Source organism: Columba livia, chromosome 2 (genome assembly GCF_036013475.1).
Source record: "Columba livia isolate bColLiv1 breed racing homer chromosome 2, bColLiv1.pat.W.v2, whole genome shotgun sequence".
NCBI lineage: Eukaryota > Metazoa > Chordata > Aves > Columbiformes > Columbidae > Columba > Columba livia.
Window position 1 is genome coordinate 160,016,949 of NC_088603.1, and position 22,487 is coordinate 160,039,435.

General features: G+C 45.9%; 1 protein-coding gene across 13 annotated transcripts in view; it reads left to right on the forward strand.

Moving 5' to 3' along the window:
* The window catches only part of ADGRB1 (adhesion G protein-coupled receptor B1), a 290,622-nt gene that overhangs the window by 78,801 nt on the left and 189,334 nt on the right, over positions 1–22,487 (forward strand). For all 13 annotated transcript variants that reach the window (XM_065054576.1, XM_065054578.1, XM_065054574.1 and 10 more), the window contains one exon: positions 384–1,304. In XM_065054576.1, coding sequence (XP_064910648.1) covers positions 557–1,304 — 748 coding nt within the window. In that variant the 5' untranslated portion in view covers positions 384–556. The remainder of the gene's footprint in view (positions 1–383; positions 1,305–22,487) is intronic.

Sequence of the window (22,487 nt, forward strand, 5' to 3'; positions counted from 1 at the left end):
GGAAACTCCCTAAAAACAGAGATCAAGAGTGTTTTCTTAGCATAGATGGTTGCAAATCACTGCAAAAGCCTCTGCTCAGCTTGGCACAGGGGCACTGTGTGGGCATAGGGAAAATGGAGTCACAGCTGTGTTGTCCCCCACTGTGAGTCATAGTTGGATCCCTTCTGGGGGTCAGGACATCCCAGGGATGGGGACACCCCCAAACCTACCATGGGAATGGTGATGGGGGGCTGAATTTTCCCTTAAAAAGATGTGCAGGGACTGCGGATGCTCTGTGTAATCACAGACTTGCAAAGGGTTAATAAAATCAAAACAAACCACCATGAAAAAATCCAAATCTCTTCTCTCTCTTTCCCCTCCTCCTTCCTTTCCCTTTTTTCCAGGTGTTGTTTATGGCCACAGGAGGGAGCTCAAATCCAGACATGGGAAGATTGGCTTGATTTCGGATCCAGAGCCTCTTAAACTCTCACTTTTCCTCTAAGCTGGTCCCTGTTATGTCCAGGATCTGGCGCCTGCTTGACATTTACTTTGAGTTCCAGAGGACCAGAGACCTAGGATGAGGAGCATTGGATCTGCCCTGAACCTGCTTTTGGTATCGCCACTCTATTTTGTGTGGACCGTGGTCGCTCTGGACCTGGCACAAACTCCCTGCACCACTTTGGTCCAGGGGAAATTCTTTGGGTATTTCTCCTCCTTTGCTGTCTTCCCATTGAACTCTTCTCTCTGCTCTTGGATTATTCAGAACCCTGACCCTCGGAGATACACCTTGTACATGAAGATCCTAAAACCTACTGGCATATGTGACCACCAGCACATCCGTACCTACCAGTTTGATTCCTTCCTGGAGTCCACGCGCACCTACCTGGGCATGGAGAGCTTTGATGATGTGTTGAAGCTCTGTGATGGGTCCACCCGCTATGCCTTCCTTCAGTCCAACAAACAGTTCCTCCAGATGAAGCAGACCGCACCACCAGGAGTGGAGAGCTGGCCCGTGCGGTGGAAGCCCACAAAGGCTCAGGAGAGGGACTTCTCTGTGGAGTACCTAGTGGTGGGCAACAGGAACCCTAGCAAAGCTGCCTGCCAGATGCTCTGCAAGTGGCTGGATGCGTGCTTGGCCATCAGCAGCAGCTCCCACCCGTGCGGCATTATGCAGACCCCGTGCTCTTGCTCAGGAGGGGAGGTCCTAGATCAGACCAGCGAGATCCTGGGGCTCACGAGGAAGAAGGAAGATTGCTATAAGGATGGGATTTATTTGGAGAACTGCATGAGCAGCCCCAAGGACAGCAGTGGAGCAGAGTTCTTGGGTGAGTTGTGGGCAGCTGATGGGGTTTGGAAGGAATGACTGGTTGGGCTTTCTTCTCCTCAGTCTCACACTGTCCCTGTCACATCTCTGTCTACATCTGCGGGTGCCAGGTATGAAAATATTATATGTTAATTGATAACCCCCCATGGCTCTTTCTGAGTCTGCAACTGGAATTGAGAAGCAGCTTCTCCTAAATACACCCCAAATTGTTTTGTTCATTCCTGGGGCTTGTCCCTCATTTGTTTTACTTCTGCAGCCTCAAAACTGCTGAGGGGAGAGTCTTACCTGAGGGCAAGCAGTTTTCCAACGTAATTACAGATGTCCTAGAAAAGTCAGGATCCAAACTACCTCCTGAGGCAGACTGCACTCAGCAGCCCTATCAACCATTTTAATTCAAGGGAAAAACTTATTTATTGGGTCTGGTTCAAGGGAACGACAACAGAAAGCATGGTTGTTTTGTTCTCAATCTCATTTTCCTTTTGGAGGCTTTCAGAAAGAAGGCTCATCATGCTGCTTTTTTGAGGTTACTTGGTTATTTTGCTGGGGCTCATTCCTCAGATATTTCATCAGCGTTTTGACTATGATCGTTAGTATGGGCTGGAAAGAGACTAGGGAGATGGAAGACACATGGCAAAAAAGAGTTACAAATAAGGGTGAAATGCTCCTGAGGTTTGATCTGAGCATTGATCTGGGGTGGGTCATATTCCTTGCAGATATCCAATGTGGTGTCCACTGGTGCTACAGTGCCATGTGAAGCAGATGGGAAACTGGAGGGTCTGAAATCAAACCCTCTATTTCAGTGTCTGTGTCAAATCTGCTCTGATGTGTTTATCTTCAGCTCCATCGCACCTGACAGCCTGCGGGTTATGTAAAGTTGAAGTAGGATGAGAGACAGGAATCTGGGCAGCAGGGAGGGGAGCCTCCAATTTGGTGGGGTTCAGACCCTCACCTGATTCCCCACCCCAAGGTCTCATCTTCTTCAGGTGATATGATCATCCCGCTGTACTGGGCAGTGGTGAGGGTGCACCTCAAATCTTGTGTTCAGTTTTGGGCCCCTTACAACAAGAAAGACCTTGAGGTGCTGGAGTGAGTTCAGAGAAGGGAATGAAGCTGGGGAAGGGGCTGGAGCACAAGTGTGATGGGAACGGCTGAGGGACCTCGGGGGTTCAACCCCCCAGGAGCTGAGGGGAGACCTTCTGATCTCTTAACTGCCTGAAAGGAGGTTGGAGCATGGAGGGTGTTGGTCTCTTCTCCCAAGGAACAAGCGATAGGACATCAGAAATTGGCCTCAAGTTGTGCCAGGGAAGGTTCACATTGGATAGTAGGAAAAATTTCTTCCTGGAAAGGGTTGTCAGGCATTGGAACAGGCTGCCCAGGGCAGTGGTGGCATCACCATCCCTGGAGGTGTTCAAAAGATGTGTAGATGAGATTCTTAAGGACATGGTTTAGTCACAGTGTTGGGTTAATATTTGGACTTGATGATCTTCAGGGTCTCTTCCAACCAAAATGCTTCTATGATTCTATTCTATGATTGAAATCTCCTCTAGCACTGGGAGAAAGTTGAAATCTGTCTGGACCTGGGCTTTGGGGCTTCTGCCTGGCTTTTGCAGCCACCCCCAGTCTGGGGGAGAATGTATCAAGTCAGGAGGAAGGAGGCTAAATTTGCTTGCAGTGGGAAGGAGGTTACCAGGCATAGGTCCAATCTGTGCAGCGTGATTTTCTTGCAGGCCGCAGTCTGGCATTAGCCGAGAGATTAGTGTATGATCAGGTATTAGTGCTTTCATTGGTGTATTTTGGGGGAGATTTTGTTTCTCACTGATCTGTGAATCAATATGTGAAGGCACACAGCCGAGCCATAAATCCTGCAAATTAGTTCTTCAGCAGTGCCTGTGAGCACAAGGTAATATTCGCTCTCCAGATTTCAGATTTCTTTGCAATGCCCTTTTCTCCTGTGTGAACAACTTGAGAGGAGGACCGTGTTGACTGCCTCCTTGGAGCGACATGAGCTTCGTTAACTCATGTGTCATGCCTTGCATTTGCTGATTGGATGATTTATGCATTCAATCCAAGCGGCGTGACCTTTTTCATTGCAACCAAAGGTGAAATTTGAAATAAGATTTTCAGCAAATCGTGAAGCATTCAAGCTTAGTATTGGCTTTTGTAAAGATCTCTCCTAGTCCAGCTTGAGTGCTTGAATGTTCCCAGAAAATAAATATGAAAGAGTCTCTAAGGTGGCTGAATCAAAATCCTTTTTGTGTGTCAAATATTTGTAGAGAAAGCAGATTTATTTTTTTTTAATTTTCTTTTTTTTTTGTCTGGCTCCTCACATCTGCTCCATATTGATGACACAGAATTATCATCTTCACTGGTGGGATGCCATATACATAGAAACGATGTTTGCAGAGTGCCCAGCCTCTCCATGTGCTGCTCTGTCTGTCACTGTGTCTGTTTTGATTTTTGAAAAGGCTTGATCAGGAAGATGGAGGCGAGATCCAATTTGGACAGAGAGCCAGAGATACCTTAACAGCATTTTGTGGGTGGAATATTTTGATAGGTTTCCTGATTTCTGAGTGCTGATGCTGATTATTGCTGTCATTGTTGTCCTGATTGTATTTGTAGTGCTTTTTTTTTTCCTACAAACTTTTTTTTTCCTCTGATATTTCCCAACCCATTTTTTATTTCTGGCCCTGTCTTGACACTTTCACCTTTAAACAAGACTGCATGTGTGTGTTGTAATAATCTAATTGGATGACTTTCAAGGCACTTAAAGAATTGACAGATACCCAGATACCACCCTGAAATATGGACCCTGACATTGCTCCTTGTACACCTGGGATATTTCCAAAGCAAATGCATGGGTGCAAATCTAAGGAGGCTACAGTGAGATGCTCCTTTAAAAGCAGCCATGCTTTTTTGCACAGAATCCGTGGGGTGAGACCCCTTTGAAAATGTTCACTCCCCATCTCTTGGCATCAGTATGTCAAAGGATGAAAAATGGATGTACATAGGTGTGTACTGGATTAGGTGATGCCTGAAGACAGTCAATATCAGGCTGAGAATAGAGCTTTTGGGCTGGGCATTGGCTTTGACAGCCAAGAAACAGAGCTAGGAGATGAACTTCTGCTACCAACTCAGGCCACAGACGTCCTGGCCATGGTGGAGAAGTAGATGTACTGACCCTATCACTCCAGAGCTACCAGGACACTCAAAAAAATGAACTGAAAACCTGATTTCACACATAGTGAATGAGTGTGCACTTAGTTCAAGTACGTAGGGATGTTTGTGGACATTTATGACAGGACATCACAAAGTGATTCTGCCAAAGTAACCCTGCCTAGTTGTCACGGTCCATTTGGCAATGGACTTGTGATGGTTATTTTACCTTGATCTCAGAGCGCAAAATTAAGGTGACCAAAATGCCAAGGGGTTATGATTCAATCAAGCAGTGTTACTTTATTCATTTGCCAATACAGCGGCACGTGATAGTGAGAGAGAGTAAGAAAGAGAAAGGGGAAAGGAGCGGGGAAAAATAAAGGTAAAGATGAGAAATGAGGTTGCGTTTATCACCAGTCCAATTCCAGAAGCTCCCTCTGGTCTCCGGTCCTGTGGAGTCCTGCCGATCCTCCATCATGGTTCGGGATCCTCTGGTGGGAAGATCTTCAACGGTGTCCATTCTGGAGTCACCTTTTATGCTTCTTCACCCCCCTTGCTCCCATTGTTTTAGGCCAGTCTCGCAACCCAGGCTCATACTGCACAGGCTCAAAAGATTCACGCTTTCTTTTGCTAACTCTTACGTGTCCAGCATTCAGGGGTCTTTCTCTGGTGACCTCAGGACCCTTGGAGAGCTTCTGGGCATTCTCCTTTTCGTTGGCCAATTTTTGGGGGAACAGGTGAGAGACATGTTTAACTGAGGCTACAGGTGAGAACACATCTTCTGGACAGCAGCTGTTGTCCCTGGGTCGAAGAGACCCTCATAACAATCACTTTCAGGAGGCTGGGGCTCGTTTGGCTGAAGCAGCAGGCAAAGTCCACACAGCAGCTATTCTTGGTAGTAGCCCCCCTGAATCAGAGAAACAGTGCGACACAATGCTTCTCCTCGGGCCTCTCTCCAATTCATTGTCCATCTGTTCTTTCAGTCTCAGCTTCAGTTCTCTAAGTTCTTGATGGCGACATTCAGTCAAATACTGCTCCATCTTCGGACCGACTCTCACACTAGTCCACAGCATCTGTTCTTCAGTGTCTGGAAGCAGGAGGGAACGCTTCAAATTTGCTTCCCACGTTTAGTGAGAGACACCCTCTTTGCACTCACTGTCCTACACAGACATTGCAGACGTTACAGTGGGCAATGGTGGGGGTGGCAAGAATCTTTCAGGGTGAAAAGTCAGCAGGAGATATTTTGGAGACTTGCTGCACATGGAGCTAGTCCTGGTGATCAGGTACACTTGGAGATGTTTTGGCAGCAGCAGCCATCCCCCCACTTCTCCCCTCTTTGCTGCTGCTACGTCAAGTTACTGCTCTGGAAAGGCTTGAATGGGGAATTTTTTCTAGGAGAAGACAATTCAACAGGGGAAATGTTTTTGGCCAGCATCAGATCTCCCTTGGCTGACTCAAGCAACATAGGAAGAAAGGCGAAGACTGGTTGTAGATCCTGATGTTTAAGGTGAATTTTCTTTTAGGAACACGAGTTGGCACGCCCAGAATAGGCTCCTGCACTGGTTTGGGGTAGGAGACCAGGGGGCTGAAGACAGGAAAGCTTCATGAAACATGCGGCATAGAGACTTCATGGTCTGAAAATCCTGGTGATGGTCCCAAATGTGAGCTGGCTTCACTGTAATCAGAGATGGAGCTTTAAAAGGGACACTGAAGTGACACTGTAATTAGAGAAGGTTAAATGTGTGTTTAAGTGCTGTGCTGAGTTAGGCACTTAATGAATATCTAATTAGTCTTGACTCCACTTAGTCTGTTCCTGGAAGGCCATTGCAGTGCTGTCACTTTTTGGTGGCTCAAAGAGATAACCAGTGTGATCAGGTCCTTCTGTTCTTCCTATTCCATTCTCACAGTGATCCACAACGCTGACTGCAAAACAGGGTTAAATGTGTGCCCCTGAAATATATTATTTGCTCCCTGGCAAAGGAGATGGCTCCAGAATTGGAGGGATATTTATGATGAATGAGTCTGATTAGTTCAGCATCTTGGTTAGAGAATTTTGCAAATTCATTCCAGCAAAGAACTTGAAACTGAGATTTAAATTGAGCTTCTTATTTCTCAAAAAAATGAATCAAGATATTGCTAGTCTGAAGTGCTGGGGATTTTCTTGCTTTTTTTGATAAACTTTTCTGTTGGTTTGCTGTCCACAGTTCTCAGAACAAATGCAGATCCTCCTTCTTCACACATGCTCATCACTTCACTTCTGTTTTGTTAGTGGTGTTTCACCTTTCAGACCTTAGCTTTTTTTCTACCTGTGTCTGCTAGATTAAGAAGTCATCTAACATCGGTTCTCTGCTATTTGGAGAGGCTTTTATAGACCCATGAATGAGTTGCTTCTTAACCTCTGCTGCATTAAGTAGAATGAACTCCATAAATCTCTCACTGCAGGACACATCCTCCAAACCTTGGTTGATATTGAGAAGCTTTGCTTTGTGCTTGGCCGGTTCTGCTAGTTGAAAGACAATGCCTCCTCAGCAGGGCTGATCTTCTGCCTGGACTTGTGTCTGGGTGACTGCTGAAGGGGGTTGATGGTATGGAAGGAAGGCCAAAGGCACAGGAACAAATGAATCAACCACCATACTCCCTGTTGGACGAATCATGTTGTGTGGCACATCTCTTTTCCTCTTGAATCTCCCATAGGGCAGAAATAACTCGATAAATCATTTCCCATGTTTGTAGAAAGCTTTAGTGACCATGAAAGCTCAGGAAATGATAGAGACAGAAGCTCTATATTTCCCACATGATTTCCCCAGGCACAAACAACAGCTGGGCTTACAGAAAAAAAAAAAGTTGTTTGACTTTGGATTTGCTTCACTTTTGGACTTGCCAACCAAATGGCAAAGGGAGTTGGATGGGTGCAGTTCCATTGCCTCTCCTTCCTCCTGGCATGGACTTGCTGAGTGTGCCTGGGGAAGGTGTGCTGCCTTCCAGCTCCTCTTTTCTCCATCTGTGTTTACCCCTGCTGTCTAGTCTGTACATCCTTGAGAGCAGAGCTTGGATACAGTGACAGAGTACCAGCAAAACACAGGGCAAGGAAGGGCTGGCTTCTGTTCACACATGAAGTTTTCCAGCGTTACCCTGTTAAAAGCACTGGGGATTTTACTTGATACCAGTCATGTTATCGTCATCTATGGTTTCCTCATAAGGAGGAGGAGGAAGGATAGGTGCTGATATCTTCTCTCGGGTGACCAATCACAGAACCCGAGGGAATGACAGGAAGATGTTCCTGGGCAGGTTTAGGTTGGACATTAGGAAAAGGTTCTTCACCCAGAGGGTGCTGGACACTGGAACAGGCTCCCCAGGGAGGTGTCATGGCCCCAAGCCTGACAGTGTTCAAGAAGTGATTGGACAATGCCCTCAGACACATGGTGTAAATTTTGGGACTGTCATATGCAGGGACAGGAGTTGGACTCAATGATCCTTGTGGGTCTCTTCCAGCTCGGGACATTCTATGATTCTGTGATTCTACAACATCTTTCCAGCTGAAATCCAAACCTCAGCAGCTGTGGGCAAGAGCTGATATCACTTCACAGCTCATGGCAGAGGAGGTTGAACAAAGCCTGGCAACTGGCAAACAGGGGACCCTGACCATGTGTCTCCTGCAGTGAAACCCCACTGGACCCATATGGGCAGCCCCTGATGGGGCTGCCACTCTTGCGTGCAATCAGTGGGGTGTTTTACAGAGGAGACAAGTGTTACTCCTTCCTGGATGCTGAAAAGGGGGTTCCTGACTCAGTTTAAACACTCACATCTCTGATCTGTATGAGCATTACTTGTCCCACTGTTTTCCTCTAGTGTTATTCAAGATCTTGCAATATGGGACAGAACGGAACGGAATGGAACGGAACGTAACAGAACAGAACAGAATATAATAGAATAGAATAGTCGGAAAGGACCTACAAAATAATCTGATCCAACTGCCTGACCACTGCAGTGCTGAGGAAAAGTGAAAGTGTGTTATTAAAAAAGGGCATTGTCAAAATGCCTCTTAAACACTGACAGGCTTGAGGCATCGACCATCTCTCTAGGAAGCCTGTTCCAGTCTTTGACAAATCTCCCAGTAAATAAATGCTTCCTCATGTCCAGTCTAAACCTCCCGTTGTGCAGCTTTGAAGCATTCCCACACATTCTATCACTGGCTGCCAGGGAGAGTTGGGAATGAGAGTAAGAGTGGCAGAGCAGAGATTTCCTCTGTCTGTGTTGCTGTTTCAGCACTAAATTTACTCCTTCATCGGCCTGTATGGAGATGTCCTATTTGGGAGATGTAGGGGGAGAGAAAAATGAGAAAAATAAAGTGATCAGTTCCATTGTGAACCCAACAGCTTGTGGACATGATCACAATGCAGAAACATCAGCAATTACCGTCTGAATGTGCTATTGCTGTAATAGGGAGACTAAAGGTGGAATTTACATCCAGTTGCTGAGGGAGTTTCACAGGCAACTACTCCCATTATTGTTACAAGGGGACTTTTACAGGCAATTTAATGAGTGGCAGCCTTGTGAAAAGCTCAGCTTTTCAGTTATGTGTTTCCCTTTTTTTTCTTTCTTTTTTTTTTTTTTTTCAAATGTGCTATTGTTTAACATCCTCTTATATTCAGGACTCATAGCAACTGCCCCCAAATGTTTTGTATGCCAATAATGGATGAAATTTAGATACAGGGAAACACAGATATCAGATTCAAAATCATGTCATCTGCAGTGTAGTTTTACAACTGTTATTGCTGAATGTGAGACTGAGGATGCTAATGTCTCAGAAGGGAGTCTGCACAAAAACACTCCTGTCCCTTATCACCACCCACCCTGAAGATCTAATGCATTATGGTGATGGGATGAGATTGAAAAACAGAAAATGTTGTCATTCTAAGAGGAACAGGATGCATGGATTTTTTTTCAGCTGCCTGATTTGCCTTTGAGATGCCAGTTTTCTATGGATTTCCTTGGTGCTGAGCTCTCTCACTTGGTGGATCCTGTCTCTTGTGGTGGATATAGCTTTGGGGTTTCTTCCAGCTTGCCTTGAAAGGGAGTTTTCTGTTTTTCAGTGCTGGTTTCCTCTATCTAAATGCAGCTCCAAAAGATTTTGGGTGAAGACAGAACTTGGTAGTGATGGCACTAAGCCTACCTACCTTACAGATCTAGCAGATAACAAATCCAGGAGGGAAAAAAAGGCTCTGATATTTGCATAACAGACTGGGAAAAGAGTTTTAGCAGGACTGAGATCTTGTCCATGAGTACTCTGACAGTGGACACAGGTGCTCTAAGACACAGCAGTCGCTTAACATGTTGGGCAGAGGAGTAGATTTCACAGTTCTTCCAGAGCATCATTATCACTTCTGCAACTCATCTCTTCTCCCATATTTTCCTTTTCCAATCATGATATCCAGTGACATTTTACAACAACTGTGGGCACTGATTTTGTCTCCCATGAGCCTGTCATTCCCCAAGACAGCACTGAAGCAAGTTTGGGCTAAATAGGTTAGAAAACTGATTCTCAGCAGGTATCATTTAGTGTGGCTTTGTGACACTTTAACCCAGTGAAGACTCAGCATTGGTATGTCCCTGTGGTGCCTCTGCCAATGTCACCTCCAGTTGCTGACTTTCCATGTAGTACACTCACTTCTTGCACTTGCTGCAGCCAGCAATCTGATATTGATATCCTACATTTCATTCTTCCAGCAGGGTGAGACAACCCTGCAAGGAAAGGACGTCCTTTAGCACATCATCAGAATTGCAGATCTGTTGAGTTTAAATATATTTCTTTTTGTTCTCTGGCTCTAGTTCTGATAGAGCAATAATTGCTGCACACCTCATTAAGCTGAATGCTCTCAATAGGTCTTGAACAGTCCATGCCATTAAACAAACAGTTACTGACTTGGGATATTCCTTATGCTTAGAAGCAACAAGGGAAAGGAGGGACCTGAAGGAATGAAAGCTGCAACTCCAGGCTCATTGAAGACACTGGCAGAGTGGCTGCTTTGTGCCATAATTTTTGGGATAGCTTGATCTGTGTTCTTTCTGCAATACATGGGCTTGGATCCACACGAACACCAGTAGCAATGAGGGACAGGCACAAAGAGAGGCTGCAACAGTTTGTATGTGTGGAGATGACAGAGCAGCAGATATACGAGTGCAAGAATTTTGTCAGGATCCTAAAGCATGGGCATGAAATTTAGATCTAACGGAAGGGAGTCTGATCCCTCCCTGTGTCCTATGGTAGGAACAAAATTATGGGTGCAGGTCCCTGGCTTTGTCATCTTGCCTGGATGAAGAGGGAGTTCTCCTGTTTTCTGCCAGCCTGGATGTTTGTCCTTTTGCCTGGATGGAAGTTGACTCTTCCCCACTTATTAGTTTTGGGAGCAGGGGCCTGGGTATCTTTGTAATGAAGGTGCCCAAAGCAGAGGAAGACAGTGGAGTTCAGCATGTGGTACTGAAAGAAAGAGAAACAGCTAAGAGCATGTTTTTTTTCTCTATTTCATTGCACTGGTCCTCCCCCTGAATCTGAACACTGAAGGACAAAGATGCAGGTTATTGGTCCATGGGCTCTTGTTGAGACCCTAGGATTGATGCAGAAGAGGATGCATACAAAGTTTCTGCTTCAGGACCTACTGGAAGCTGAGATAGGACATTAGGTCTGATGACTTCATCATGTGTTCCCATGCTTCCTGCTCCTTCAGATTAAACCCACATGAAGAGCTCTGTTATCTCTGTGACCTCCAACTTATATGGGAGCACAAGTCTTATGAGGAGTGGCTGAAGGAATTGGGGGTGTTGAACCTGGGGAAAAGGAGGCTGAGGGGAGACCTTCTCACTTTCTACAACTATCTGAAAGGAGGTGGTAACATGGAGGGTGTTGGTTTCTTCTCTCAAGTAGCAAGTGACTGGACAAGAGGAAATGGCCTCAAGTTGTGCCAGGGAAGGTTCACATTGGATATTAGGAAACATTTGTAACCAGAAAGGGTTGTGAGGCATTGGAACAGGCTGCCCAGGGCAGTGGTGGAGTCACCATCCCTGGAGGTGTTTAAAAGATGTGTAGATGAGACTCTTCCAGACATAGTTTAGTGCCAGTGTTGGGTTAATGGTTGGACTAGATGATCCTGAGGGTCTCTTCCAACCAAAATGATTCTATGATTCTATATATAGGCCTATACACCGCCTGATGTGTCTGATGGATGAAATCAAGCTCCAGTTGCTTTGTCCCCTTCTTATAACTTGACTGTGTTAGCCATTTTCAACAAAATTTATTTGTGTGACCATGCCATTGAAGAGAATCCCATTTCTACTAGTTCTGTGATCAGAAGTAGAGGTGTGGAAGAAAGGCATTGCATGACATCTGCCATGGGGAAGACTACAGCGCAGGTTCAGCTTTACAATCAGAAGCCTCTGTAAGGGTCCAGCCCAGAGCCCAGATGGGGAAGGAAGCATCTCTGTTATTGTACACAGAGCTTCTTGGCTTTAGAGTTAGTGCCCCGTGGGGCAATCAGGCTAAGAGGCAGGGATGCTGTGCATGTGTATCTAACAATAGGCAAAATAGTCCTGGTTTAGGGAGCTGTCCAGTGCCCATGAACAGTTCCAGTCCACAAGGGTGGTATCAGTTGTGTTCTTGGTATCTATTAATTTAGAATTGGGACTAAACTCTCCAAAGTCAGTGGGTTAGTAATCTCTACACCAAGGAGACATCTGCACCAGACTTCCAGCTGTTGAGATGTGCTTGACAAGTTGTTACGGGCCATGCCCAGCAGCAAAGCCTCCAGGCATTTGGGCCAGGGCTGCTCTTTACAGCTGGACTTGTTCAGTATTTGTCTTCTGTCCTGTTTGCATGGAGTCAGTCAAAGAAACATTAAGAAATTTGCCTGATAACAATTTCTGCCCACAAAATCCTCTCTTCCCCATACACCTTCTTCCTACTTTGTTTAGTGTATTTTTGTTTGATTGGTTGGCTTGTTTTGATTTTGTTCTGTTTTGTTGGTTTTTTTTTGTTTGTTTGTTTTTTGTTGTTGTTGTTGTTTTGTTTTTGTTTTTGTTTTTTGTTTTTTGTTTTTTTGTTTGTTTGTTTGTTTTTGTTTTTTTTTTTTCATTTTAATGTACTGAACTACAAAGCTTCCTGCTCCGCTATACACTTTTTGCTAAGCATTTGACAACATACATTTCAGGGAGATCCGCTAGGTTTGGAGTGACTAAAAGGAGCAGACATATGAGGCTTTGCTTGATGGGTAGCCATGAACTCAATATGTGGATCATAGAATCATAGAATAGTTTGGGTTGGAAGGGACCTTCAAAGCTCATCTAGTCCAAACCCCTGCCATGAGCAGGGACATCTTCACCCAGATCAGGTTGTTCTAAGTCCCGTCCAGCCTGGTCTTGAATGTCTCCAGCGATGGGGCATCCACCACTTCGGGCAACCTGGGCCAGTGTTTCACCACCCTCATTGTAAAAATTTCCTTCTAATGTTTAGCCTGAATCTCCCCTCCTTTAGTTTAAAACCATCACCCCTCGTCCTATTGCAGCAAGCCCTACTTATATGTCCATTCTCATCTTTCTTATTGGCCCCTTTTAAATACTGAAAGGCCTTAAGAAGTTCTCCCTAGAGCCTTCTCTTCTCCAAGCTGGACAACCCCATCTCTCACAGCCTGTCCTCATAGAGATGTTTTAGCCCTCTGAAAATCTGTGGATGCTGCAACCAAATTGTGAAGAGTCAGGTCCAGTGTGAGCATCACCCTGCAGGGGTGATTCATCCTGGAGGTGTTCATGATGTTTTCATCATGACCCAGCAACACAGCATCTAAACATGCCTGACCACCTTCCTCACAGAAATGAGATGCTTAGCCTTGTTAGCCCCCCGAAACTCTCCTCTGCCATGTCTAGATTTTAAATTCTAGAGTCACCTTTAATTCGCCTGAAATTTAGCTAGCTACCATGCACTATGTTCAGCCAAGATCAGCGGGTGATGGTATGACTTGAGATCAGTAATGTTTATAACAGGAAGGTAGACAGTGAGCAACAGAGAAGGTGCTCAGAAAGATGGCTGGCTTGCTGGGGTTGTACTTGCTGAAGAAGAAAAGATACAGGGACCAGGACCATCCCCAGGTAGCTATAGAGAGGTATTTAAAGAGATTGCTTTCCATGCTTCTGTGCTTTTTGGCCACAGAGGAGCTCAGGAGGCCCCTTTGGGGAGCTCAGCCACCTGCCCCCACTCACTCACTGCATCTGAGGAACTGTCAAGGAGAACAACAAACCTCGGGGGAGATCCACGATGGATCCCACCAGCTGTCAGGGTAGGGATGGCTTTTCTCACTCAGTAGCTCTTGCATGCAACGTGCCCCTCTGTGCAGTCCCTCCTCTCCCGCCCATCCCTGTGTCCCTGTCCCATGGGCAGCTCAGCAGTGCCATGTTTTGAGCTTATTGTTATTGGAGACATTGACAAATTGGGTCAGAGTTTTGCCTTGGCATAACTTGGTACATTTTACTCACTGAAAGGCAGAGAAAGAGTTTCCAAAAGGATTTTTTCAAGCCTTTAAACACAACAACCCGCCTTCTTCTTTACTGTTAGGCCTGATGTGTTGGCTCCAAATTTGCCAGTAAGGAGGGCAAGGTGTCATACTGATCCTTCTACTCTTAAAAGTAGGGCTTTGTAAATGGTAGAAAGGATGAAGCCTAATTTCCTACTACATGAAGTTCTGTATCACCCTACTGTGACAATTCCAGCTACTGTCATCGCTGCTTGTATATAATACAAATCCCTCATGACCCTCATCTTCCACCAAAACCTCTGGGCTTTTCCTGTTACCCGTTCCCTTCTGGGTCCCCTTGTCTTTTTCTGGACAAGAGGTAACACACCTGGAGCATTTCTAGCCCGGATGGTATGGCAAATACACCAGATAACTGTTGTACTACCTATTTTTTTGGTGAGTGAGATCATCTAGGATGACCTCATGACCACCAGAAATCTTCATGGGCTGAGCACCTTTGGGGTGAGAGTGGCCTCAGACATCAATGGGTGAAGGGAAAGAAGTCAGGGGGACAAAAGTGGTGGTCTTGTTTTGGGGAGATACCTGGAAAAAAAACCTAAGCCAGTGTTTCAGCAGCTGCCCTGGGACCTCAGATTTTGAGTTAGTGTGGCTTGGCTTTGGGGGTGTCCTGGGGTTGATAAGGTTTCTGAGCCGGGAGCTGGAGGCAAATGGACATAAGAGAAGCAAGTGGTATTCCAAGTGTAGAAAAAGGGGAGAGACAGAGTTTACAACTTGTACTAGGTTACAAACATGATGCTGATTCATGGGATTTGAGTTTCTCAGAGAGCAGCAGTAGGTTCTCAGAGACACACATCAGTGCCCCAATGAACTTTTTAGGAGAACGAGTAGCTCCTGACTCTTTGCATGTTATAAACATGGGTCAGTATGTGAAATGCCTGTTTACTTCTGCCTCCAGAGATCACTTGCTTACCTTCTCTATTATGATTTCACTCATGTTTCGTCTTGCTTTTACTTCCAGCTGAATATACTGTCATTCTAAAAGGGGACAGGTAGAAAAAGACAACAAGATCTTGTCTGAAGTCACCAACAGCTTTGCTTCTTGAGGCAGGGTCCTCATCTTAGGCGATGTGACAGAACTTCTGATGATGTGTGACTATGGGTTGGGAGCATCTCTCTGTGTCCATGCTCTTTGAGTACAAGCCCACCATACACAGCTTTTCCCATAACCACCGGGCTGTTCTGCAGCATCTTCCCTGCTATGTGATGCCAGAAGCAGCTGGTGTGTGGGTCACAGCCCTGGGGAAACATCTGGGTTGCACATCAGGAGTGGGTCTTGTTCTCTGGAGCAGGTTCTGGGTAGGGAAGGGTGGTCAGGAGGCCTTTGGAGAAATACCGTATGTAGTGCTGGAGGCTTCCAGGGCTTGTGGAGGGATATTTGTCTTTGCACCTTTTCCCTCTCTTCAGAAGAGAGCTCCTCTCATTGAGCAATGGCTGGGGAAGGGCAGGAACTGTGCGCTCAAAGAAACATTTTTTATTACTTCAGTAGCAGAGGAAAAGAAATTAAAAGATAATGGTGGAGAACCAGAAGTTATAAAATATGAACAGTGTAGATGGGTTTCCCTTGCTTGATTGAGAGCATGCATCAACAGGAAGAGAGGAGGGAGAGGAGGAGCAACTAGCAAACCTTTATCCCTCTTCATGAGTGCAACCATGAGCCTGCAGCATGCCCAGACTTGATACTCTGTTCCTATTGTCACCTGTCTGTGTCCCACTGACCTGGCGTGAGATATGCAGCCATGCTTTCTGTCACTAGAAATGCAAAATGTCCCACATCTCCCCCACCTCCTGCTGTACCCCATCCCACAGCCAGCTGAAAGGCATATACCTGTTCTGATACAGGCAGGTTCTGTCCAGAGATGTTTGAACTGGCACACAGCTGCATCGGTATGCATCTCCATTCATGCATGTCCAGAGAGCCAGATGCATGGATACACTGGATGTGATACACGGATGTACTCACATAGAGATATATCATAGAATTGTAGAATCATTAAATAGTTTGTGTTGGAAGAGAACTTTAAAGCTCACCCAGTCCAGCCCCTGCCATGAGCAGGGACATCTTCACCCAGATCTGGTTGCTCAGAGCCCTGTCCAGCCTGGCCTAGGATGTCTCCAGCGATGGGGCATCCACCACTTCTCTGGGCAACTTCAGACAGTTTTTCATCACCTTCAGTTTCCTTCTCATATTTAGCCTGCTTTAGTTTAAAACCATTACCCCTTCTCCTCTCCTCTCCTCTCCTCTCCTCTCCTCTCCTCTCCTCTCCTCTCCTCTCCTCTCCTCTCCTCTCCTCTCCTCTCCTCTCCTCTCCTCTCCTCTCCTCTCCTCTCCTCTCCTCTCCTCTCCTCTCCTCTCCTCTCCTCTCTTCTCCTCTCCTCTCCTCTCCTCTCCTCTCCTCTCCCCTCCTCTCCCCTCCTCTCCCCTCCTCTCCCCTCCTCTCCCCTCCTCTCCCCTCCTCTCCCCTCCTCTCTCCTCCTCTCCCCTCCTCTCCCCTCCTCATAGTAAAACCACAAGCAGATATACAAATGGCATGAATGTATCTTCATGCACATGCAAAGCAGACAGTAAACATGTATAAGCACATACAGAGCTGAACAGACGGATGTACATGCTCTGAGGTGGATCCACACATGTAAATGAGTCTGCAAACTAGTGCACATATACAACTACTGCACATCCCCATCCCTACACACTCCCACAGCCACGAAAGTACCAGTACACACCTATGAACATATCCAGGAGCTGAGGCCAACGTGGGGACCCCCATAACCAGATGCACAGAGAAATGTGGGACATGCTGCTTCCCATTCGAGAAAGGCTGCGTGTCTGTTGAGACTCGCAGCGTGCAAGCTCACTGCAGGAATAAGGAGCTGACTCATGCTTCATCCTTTCCATGTTTCTTCTGAAGTGCACCATGAGACCTATCTGGAAAGTGAGTGCCTCATGGAGCATTTCAGAAGAAACTGGTTTTGTTTATACTTGTGGGATCCTTCCCAGGAAAAGTACAGCTTATGTTAAACCCCTAAGAGCCAAAGTTAAGCTGATTCCCCAACGCTGTTGACAGCTTGGTGGGAAAGGAAAATCTGCACGTCTTGGCACCCAAAGAGCACAATGCAAGGACTTGCTCTGAGATTTCAGTCATCTAAAACTGTCCTCAACCCCATTGCTGGTGGGACATGCTTCCCTCTGCCCTGGTTTGGTGTGGATTGGAAGGGACCTCTGGAGAGGATCCAGTCCAACCCACCTGCTAAAGCAGGTTCACCAAAGCAGATAACACAGGAATTTGTCCAGGTGGGTTTGAATGTCTCCAGAGAAGGAGACTCCACAACCTCTCTGGGCAGCCTGTTCCAGGGCTCTGGCACCCTTAAAGTAAAGAAGTTTCTCCTCATGTTTGGATGGAACCTCCTGTGCTTCAGTCTGTGCCTGTTGTTTCAGTCTGTCCCATTGTTGGGCACCACTGAAAAGAGTCTGGTCCATCTTCTTGACACCCACCTTTGAGATAGTTATAAGCATAAATAAGATCCCTCTATCTCCACTGCCTGATGTTTGTCTTATCAATGAGAGAGCATCATCCCTGCAGCATTCATTCTGGTTTTTGGGAATTTTACTGGACAGCTGTGGCTTTGGGGACTATTAGCTGCTCTTCAACATCTCCCCTCCTGCCTCCCCCACATCTCAGCTCTCTTGTTAGCATCTCTGCACAAGACCTGTGCAGCACATGAAGGCTAATTCATGTGTTTCCAGCTGTGTGCTGATTTCTATGTGCAGACACACACCTCTGATTCACCTACACCCCATTGCTCTGTCTTTTCTTCTATCCTGGGACCTGTTTCTTACTATATTAAGACCCTGTGATACAATTTTGAGGAGAAAAGTCACTCTAAGGCAGGTATTGGGATGCTGAGCATCATCTCACTGTCAGATTCATTTGAGATAACAAGGCAGCCTCAGTGCAATGAACAATTGTGGCTTTTGCAGGACCATTGCATTGAGAAAGTCCCAAATTCAAAAGGCAACACTGCCAAAAAATGACAGCTTTGCCTGCCTCACATTTCAATTACAATTCTACCCATTCTCCTTTGCCCCTGCTTCTTCCCTCTGTACCTTTCCCTGCCTTGACCCTCTCACGGAAAATTAACATCTAATGTCAGTTGGGGAAAATGCATTCATTCAGCAATTAAATAATTGAATGATTCTCTGGCAAAATTAACTATTGTCTGCCTTTCTTGTGATGTACCACTCTTTTTCCCCTTCTTTTCCCCCTCTTCTTTCTTCTTCCCTCTGGTGAGATAAGACTGCCTTTCTTGAAAGACATTTTAAATATTCATGTTTTAATTAACAGACTTTATTGCATGAACTCTATGTAAGATAATAAAGACTGCCTGAGGCACAACACATTCTTTTTTTGTTTGTTCTTGAAAGAAAACTAGGAAGTAAAAAGCCTAATACATTTCCTTAACAAACATTTGAAAGATACACAGAAATGACAGCCATGGGTCATTCAGCCAGTGGGCTCTCCATAACCCACATGCTCCTGAGTATTGCCTTGTGATGTGTCTCCATAAATGTGGAGCATGGTGTAAATCCACAGGCCTCTTGCAGAGACTGGTTCCTCTGGATGAGCATCAAGCTCTGCAATGGGCGGAGAAGGGCAGTGATTTACATCTAGAGGATGCTCTGGTGGAGATGGAAGCGGAGCTGCAGTGATCTAGGACACTTCAGGGCTCTGAGTGTCTGGTGCTGAATGCAGTCTTTTGCTGAAGCTGGAAACTGGATGCATTTGGTTTAGTTTGGATAATGTTTTTGACAAAATAAAATAGAGGGAATGTTTGGACCAGTCCCCTTCCCCCATACATCTGGGTTGAAAAACCCAAATATTGACTGTACATTTCTGCAATAGGTTTTGCTTTTATTTAAGACAAACAAGTTGATAGAATGCATAAATTTGTGAAACATCTGGTATTGCCAGTTATGTGTTTTTGCCAAAAAAAAAGGAGAAAAAATAATGTTAGATGAAACTTCATTCTGTGTGGGTGTTTTCTTATGGTGCAGCATGCTGAAATTAATTTTATATTCTTAGTGTGTCATCTGTGCTGCATGACATGGGTCTCTGCATGCAGCTGAGCTGTGGACTTGTGATGAGGGGGTCCCAAGGATGCTGGACCTGTGCTCTGTCCCTGCATCTGCTCATGACCTTGAAGAAGTTCAGGCATTTGTGCACGTGGTGCACTTAATCATGTTTTTATCCCCCTTTCATTATCCTGACTCAGATCTTGTGAGCAAATGGCACTTTCTTGGAAAACAGATGTACAGAACCCAACACCAGCACTCCCTGGGCTGTGGTGATAAGTTGTAGTAAGACTGAATCTAAATAACTTTAATATTTAATAAAGGCTCCACTGGTCACTGTGGTTAAAGTTTTGTTATGAAGTTACTTCTCTTTTTGGAAAAGGATCATCTCTTACAGTGTGACACCCTTGCATTGAGGTTTTTTAGCAGCTAAAAAGAGAGTGATTGTCCAGCATTAAATGAGTCAGGTAGGTGGTGCAGAGAAAATATAATATCTTTTAACCATCCAGTGTACGTTTGCAGTGCTTCAGCAATGAACTATATTGTGCCCTGAGGATGTTTCTATTTATCATATAGATTACTTCATTTGCTGCCTGCCTAGTAGCTTTTTTCATCTTAAGTCAGGAAAGGGTTAGAGTTGACCATCAGCTGCCAAGGTACAATGATGGGGTCGCTCTGCCAAGCTGGGTTTAAGGGCTTTGGATTGAATAACACACATGCAGGCTGGTCTTAATAGTAGATTACCTGGTGGAGAAGTCTCCATTCTGTCTTCTGAAGGTGCTGTCACCTCTGTGATGCTCCATTTGTGGAGGTGAAAAAGATGGACTGATCTTGCTTGTATGCTGCCTGGTAATGACTGGAGCATCTGCTGCTTCTCTTGGTGTGAGCTAAAGATGACCAAGTCAAGGTTATCTGATAAAGGATCCACACTCTTGCCTCATGCATCAGCAGAGCTGGAGGTGGTTTAACAAAGTTTAATGGCCACCAAGCAGCTGGGGAGCCAAACAAGAGGAATGGGTTCAATGTGAAAATTCTTGCTCAATACTTGCAAAACTTTATTGAGAGCACTGTCAGGGGAAGGAAAGCCCAGATGTGGGTAGATCACGGAATGACAGGTATTAATTTACCAGAACTTATGTCTTAGGATGTGCTGTTGCATCACAGATCTCCAAGTTCAATTCGATCATACACCTTTTTATTCTATCTGGGACATCCAACTCAGCAAATGGTTTGCTGATCTCTTTAAGCCACGAGTTCTGGCTCTCAGATCTGTTTTAAGTTGTTTGTCTGACTGTGAGCAGTAGAGGATCTCAGCTATTGGTCTCCTGTGTGCTGTAGTGACTAACTCCAGCTGTCCCCAGTAGACACATTCACATCTTAGCAAGTCACCCTGAGCTCCCTTCTTAGTCAACAAAACACTGGTCAGAATGGGGGTGGGTATGAGAGTTTGCCTCATCTTGTCCCAAAATAGACATCAGAGGGAGTGAGACAAGGTGTTTATTATAGCAAAGAGACTGGATACTTGTTTTGGAGGACGAGTAATGGTTATGGGTGGCATCTCAGCTTGAGTGCAGCCTTGCTTCTGGCTGTGAGTGAAGTGATTGTCTTTGGGTTGTAATGTGCTACCAAGGTTAGTCCTGATATGAGCCCATGCCTGGTAAAAGCCACCGGACCCTGCTAAGTGCTCTCCATCCCCTTTCTAGCAGAGGTTTTTCTGCAGAATGTCTCTCTAAGGGCTGGAGCACGAGGACGTTTCAGGGAGGATGTTAATAAAGCCTGTGCATCCTAGAGTGCTGGAAGCACTTTCAGGCTCATTGCACATGATTTGTATGCTGCAGGAATGTCTGGGACCAGCTCACACAGCCCAGTCCACCAGCCCATATTATGAGCAGACCACTCTCATCCAGCCATGCAGGTGGAGAATCTGGACCATGAAATGTCATGGTCTTCTACCCCTTCATTGCATTGCACTGGGGAAAAGCAGACCTAACCCTGTAGTGCTTGTGTTTTGCAGACATCTGGAGCTGAGCATGGTGTAGGCACATGTTCCTAAAGCTGTGTGGCCTGCACTTTTAACAGAGGGATTGACCCAAAACCAAGGCTGAAGGTGGCTGATTTGCTGTGTGGACCCATAGGCAGCCGTGCTGTCACAAGCAGGGGTGATGGGGTGATGTGGGATGAATGGCCAGGGATTCAGGTTAAAGCCCCCACAGCACCTATGCACATGTAGCTGTATCCTTTGGTGCATTTCTAAGATCTGAGTGATCCAGGCTCATCCTGGACTGGCCCTGAGAAGGTTATTTTGTCCTCTCCCTTCTCTCCATGAGTATGGTCTTGCTGTCCCTGTCGGGGATTGGCTCAAGGAGCACAGACATGAGTCCACCAAGCAACTGTACGAGCAGAGCCCATTTTTAGTTGACATAAGTAGGCCTTAGTTAGCTTGTCTATTAGGCCGTGGGAAAGGGGGGAACGGAAAAGTACTGACTAAAGCAGGGTCAGGATATTTTTGAAGAGATAAGAGTCAGAAGAATGTGGGATGCGCATAGCTAGCTAAACCCAAGTAGGTGGAGTAAGTAAATGTGCTTAGCCTATTAGATAGAGACAAGTATGCATAATTATGGTATTTGGTATAAATGCACGCCATCTCGGGCAATAAAGTTGAAGTATGCTTTATCACTCATATTGAGTCGGCTGCATTTCTTCCTCCGTCCGCTCGGGTCTGGAACTCTGATGGGACTTTTCTCTGCATGTCCCCCCAATGTCAGCACCAGTGATATTGCAATGGGAGACAAGTGACTCTGTTCACCAATCCAGCTGAAAGACAGCTCCAGGAAAGAAAAAAAAAAAGATGAGTTTTAATTCCCCAGGTTCCAGTATAAGTTGGGGAATGACCTATTAGAGAGCAGCGTAGGGGAAAGGGACCTGTGGATCCTGGTGGACAGCAGGATGACCATGAGCCAGCACTGTGCCCTTGCGGCCAGGAAGTCCAATGGCATCCTGGGGAGTATGAGAAGGGGGGCGGTCAGTACGTCAAGAGGGGTTCTCCTTCCCCTCTACTCTGCCCTGGTGAGACCACATCTGGAATATTATGTCCAGTTCTGGGCCACTCAGTTCCAGAAGGACAGGGAGCTGCTGGAGGGAGTCTGGTACAGGGCAACAAAGATGATGGAGTGGAGCATCTCCTGTGTGAGGAAAGGCTTAGGGAGCTGAATCTCTTTAGCTTGGAGAAGAGGAGACTGAGGGGTGACCTTATTAATGTTTACAAATATATAAAGGGTGAGTATCAGGAGGATGGGGCCAGGCTCTTCTCGGTGACAACCAATGGTAAGACAAGGGGTAATGGGCTCAAACTGGAACACAAAAGGTTCCACTTAAATTTGAGAAG